The sequence below is a fragment of the Carex rostrata genome, chromosome 12 (genome assembly GCF_964058835.1).
Source record: "Carex rostrata chromosome 12, lpCarRost1.2, whole genome shotgun sequence".
Taxonomy (NCBI): domain Eukaryota; kingdom Viridiplantae; phylum Streptophyta; class Magnoliopsida; order Poales; family Cyperaceae; genus Carex; species Carex rostrata.
In genome coordinates this window covers 11,864,946-11,869,587 of record NC_135929.1, presented here as the reverse complement: position 1 = coordinate 11,869,587, position 4,642 = coordinate 11,864,946, and the positions used below count along the sequence as shown (strand labels likewise).

The following is a 4,642-nucleotide window of genomic DNA, read 5'->3' as shown; positions in this document are numbered from 1 at the left end:
TTGCATGTTTACCAATTTTTTTTATTTGAATTACATATTCTTTAAAATCTTTTATGTACTCATTAAAGTCTAATGAGAGATAAAGAGGTCAAACTTGATGAGAGTAAATAGGAGGTAGAGATAGAGAGAGGGAGAGAGGGGAAATGAGGGATCCACAAGGGCATTTTGTTAATTATTTTAGAAGAGGGGTATTTTGTTTGTAAATTTTAGAAATAGAGAGTAGTTAATGGGTGGTTTTAGGATAATTAAAGTGACAAGTAGAAGAAATTAGCCATAAATTAAATAACCATGTAATTCTTGTAATCAACATGTTAAATTAAATGAATTGTTTTTCCCTTATATCCATTTTATATTAAAATACCAAAATGTTCCACAAAGATTCTCCAATTGCTCTCAAACTGATGGCCTACTTATTTGGCTAATGACATGCTCTCAACATCTGTTTGGTTTGGGTGTTCCTCAACATTAGCATTTATTTTCAAAGATCAATTGTTCTAAGGGATGTTAAAATCCTAGTTTACAATTGTTTAAGGGAAAAGCCGCAAGAAGAATAATAAAAAGATAATTTGTAGTGTTTAAATTTATAGTTTACATTTTGGTACATAAATGAGTGCTTTGCTAAAAAAAGTACATTAAAAATTTCTAAGTTTCTGTACACTAGAAGATCACCTCAAAGCTTATTCTACTTTAGCTTTCCACAATGAAACAGCATATATTATGTTACCCTTCCAACCCCAAAGGAACCAATTGCAATCTTCTTCAGTAAAAAATGCCTCGTTATAATCATTTCTAACAATTTCACGGCATTCTTTCACTAAATGTGGATCTATCGGAAGCTGTTCAAAGCCGGTCTGTAAATTTCGCATGTGCCACTGCTTGTAGGTCTTCGGTCTTATGACCAAATCTGATCCTTCACATGCTATCAGATTAATTATAGAAGGACCTAGCATTTCTCTTTCCATTAGTTGCCGATGCTTGTAGTCGCGTGGGACCAACATGTCAAGCATGTCGAAGATCCTAGAGAACTGCAACAAAACATATCTAAACCGATGGATGAAGAAGGGACTGAAGGAAAAGTTGAATATTCCTTGAATGAAAACCTTCGGTTTGGTCTGTTCAATCAGATTGAGGAGTTTATTCCTAGGATTATTCCTGTCTGATAAAAGTTCATCCCTTACTCTAGGTAAGCTATACATATTATTCATTATAAGAACTTCATCATCATTGATACTAAGATCATCAATACAAATTGACCCCCACTGTGAGGCGATCCCTTGATACTCAAAAGGAACTCCAAAACTTTGAGCATAATCTTCCAACCTCTTTCCTGTCTCGTTGACTCTTTCAGCAGGGTGAAAACCCGGCCGTGGCAAATCTACCCCAGTAATTCGGAGTTTCGGGGGCCCACCTTTTCTTTTTGCAAGTGCTTGGATTAAAGATGGCCATTGGAATCCAAAAGTAATGCCAAAATCAACTACATGGATTTTCGTTGCATTGCCTATAACACTGAGAATACTCTCATTAGCAAAATGATATGCAATTCTGGGAGCGGGAGATGCCCTCGTCAGCATATAATAGGCCTTTAGATAGTCGATGGTGTGTACTTTCCTTGTGACATATTGACGATAGGTCACACTTCCTGTACCAGCCAAGCGTGCCTCTAGTCCATCAACAAGAATGCATGCAAGCCTTTGGATCCCATCTCCAATAGGAGATGCTTCCTTCCTTATTTGTTTTATAAGTTCACTTGCAATTTTGTTATCATTCGTCGATATTGCCTCTGCACAGGAGATGAGGTGTTTCCTGAGATTGATATGGTCGTGTTGTTTTTGATTCTCACTATATGATTTCGCTTCGAGCTCCTTGATTTCTCTTAAGCTGATTATTTCCCCCTGGTATAGTAGTACTTCATCAAACATCTCATCTCTAATAGTTTCCTCACTGGATACCATGGGTATTTTGCAATTTCGTCCCTCCAAAAGGTCCAAGTTTGCATCATTTGTATTCTTTTTACCCTTAGACTTATTTAGCAAATCACTTCCTTTCTCTTCCCCTGATTTGTTCTCTAGTGGGTTGCTATCACATTTCTTCATTGGATTAAGTGAAAGATTACTCACTTTCAAATTAATCGCCAATCTATTGTGATTTGGAAGGAACCTCAATCCTTCTTCTACACCTCTCTGAAATTCAATAGCCAACAAGTTCAATATATGCGGGTGTTGTTGCAAATTCTCACTAAAGGTTGAACCTACCTGATCTTTTAAATCAGGAGTTATAAAATCAGGGTTTACCTCTGATTGTTTTGATACCAATTGATTATCTTGTGGAGGTGGATACTTCTCCCCAAGGATATCATAAAAGGGTTTCTCCATGTCCCTGAGAGCTGCCTCTTGATAACCATTAATCTTTTCATCTATTTCTTCTTCCAATAAATAGCGGCTTATGTAGTCTAGTGTTGGGTCTAAAAGTATCTCAGACTTCTCTTGTTGGTTCAGAGAAAGGTTGTCGTATGAATCTTTATCGGGGATAATTTTTGAGAAGTTTGTGTCATTACAATTATCATTGGAACCGTGCAATTCGTTCGACTTCAAAAACCATGAGTTCTCTTTCGGCAAAGCCATGTTGCTTGCTGCTTCCAAAATTTGATTGACAGAAAATTTGATCTAGAAATTTCATAAAGAACCCAATTAGTGAAGTGAAACTGTTGAATAATAGTATTATTTAGGGAACTTTATTTATTTACAATTTCACCATTAATAGTTGGCTAGTTTAAATTTATTTGGTAATGAAGTATAAGAAGCATTATAAAGAAAAGAAATAATGTAACTATTAGTTAGATCATATATCTTAAATCGTTAGCAAAACACACAAGTAAGAAATCAACAAAAAAATTTGATAAAAAAAGCATCAATTTCAGTATCTATTTGTTCTTAAATTCCTTATTTACCAGGGACAAAATATACCAAGAAATAAAAAATTTTCTCGAGTCATAATGTTGTGATTGGGGCACTTAAAATAGATGTTCCCTGTAATGAAGTAGTAAGGTAATAAGGTAACTAAACAAACCAACAGCTGTCAACTGTTCTTTAATTTAACTAGCTATGCAGATACTAACATGTGAAAAGAAAGGTAGAAATTCATTAGTTTTAGCAAGAAACATATCATTTCAAAAAAGTCCTTAATTAATTAAGCATTTATAGTGTCCTGCATTAACTTTCAGAAAAGAAAATGGAAGTTCTATAAATAAAACAAGAAAAATGAAAACTTGTTTTTTGTTTCTAAAATCCGGAGAAAAGAAAAAAAAAAAAAGAAAAAAAAAAAAGAAAGAAAGGGTGCCAAACACCCTATATTATTAGTTTTCCTTTTTGCTCTAGTTTTGATGATTTTCATTGATTTCAGGCCACTTTTGTCAGAAAAAAATGTAAAAAAAAATTGGAGAGATAATTTTACTGCGTACCTTAAAAGAGCATCACCAGTTAGGTAGAGCCTAGATGCTTGAGGAAGAAGCTTGCTAGACATTATATTGAGTAGTTTGTGTGAAAAGATGAGCTGTAAAGGCGCCAGCTAGAAGATTTGGTCAAGATAGATATGCGCCTAAACAAAGAAGATTGCAAGCCTGCATATTTAGTTTATTTCCTTGTATATTTATATTCCTAAAATATTAGATTCTCTCCTTGTATGCATATATTACTAAAACAAAAGAAACTTGGAGGACAATCCTGTTGGATATAAAGGATGGTCTAATCTCTTGTAAGTTTTTTTTTTTTTATCAGAGAAAAGAAATAAAATAAGGGAGGGCGGTTTGGGGAGTGTGGTGTTATTTTCAATTCTGCTCTGTTTTTGGAATTTTTTTGGTGAGATAACAATCAGTCTTATTGGTTTTGTTTCTTTCTAGAACGTCAACATAGTGATTTTTCTTCCTGGTATTGGTGAAATGTCTATTTCAACTGATATCATTGATAATACCATAGATTTTTCAAAGGTCTCTGTTGACTTCATGTAGTAAACTTTTTCAACTGACTCTAAGACAATATGGCATGTATTTTTGGATATTTTAGAGAATATCCTTTAATCAGGATGTGGTCACCGATCTCAAATTTCCACCACATGTCTTTCCGACAATTTTCTCTAATTATTTCCTTTTGTTCTCTGTATTTTATTATTTAGTTCCAACAAAAAAAAAAAAATGAAACAGGATAGATGTAATTAATTAACCATCCCATCCTGCCCCTCTCTTGTGCAAATTGGGCAAAACCGGAAGGCAAAAGCTGGGTGCTATTTGCAAATTATGTAAATTATTGGGCTAAATTGCAATTATATCTTGATACAAGCATAAACTGATAAAAATCTTTTTCAGGTCAGCATAACATATAAAAAGGTTGTTTGAGTGATAACATAACATATAGAAAGTAATTTGTTATATCCAATTTGATGTCAATTTATCAGAATATTCAATTTTTTTCTGTTTAGGTCCCTGATTTTGTACCTTACAAAAGCTATTCTCTCTGCTCCTGTGTCATAGCAAAACCCCAGCAAATTCTTGCTTGAATTAGGGTAGTATAATTCAATTTTCAGTTGTGTGAGGGCCCAGTTCAGACGTTCTCGCATTTCGCAGTGGATTGGGGTAAATGCTTTCTTGTTC

The 4,642-nt window shown here is 34.1% G+C and overlaps 1 protein-coding gene across 1 annotated transcript; it reads right to left on the bottom strand.

The window, feature by feature from the left end:
- Window positions 1–560: 560 nt before the first annotated feature.
- LOC144563669 (scarecrow-like protein 9) lies at window positions 561–3,771 on the bottom strand. Its single transcript, XM_078313144.1, has 2 exons — window positions 3,458–3,771; window positions 561–2,663 (listed from the first exon to the last, which is right to left on the bottom strand). The coding sequence occupies exon 2, from the start codon at window positions 2,619–2,621 to the stop codon at window positions 678–680; it is 1,944 nt and encodes a 647-aa protein (XP_078169270.1). The 5' UTR covers window positions 2,622–2,663; window positions 3,458–3,771; the 3' UTR covers window positions 561–677.
- Between the last annotated feature and the right edge of the window lie 871 nt (window positions 3,772–4,642).

What these genes read in the sequence shown, in the direction of transcription:
- LOC144563669 (XM_078313144.1), bottom strand. Translation starts at nt 2,621, where the DNA reads ATGGCTTTGCCGAAAGAGAACTCATGGTTTTTGAAGTCGAACGAATTG.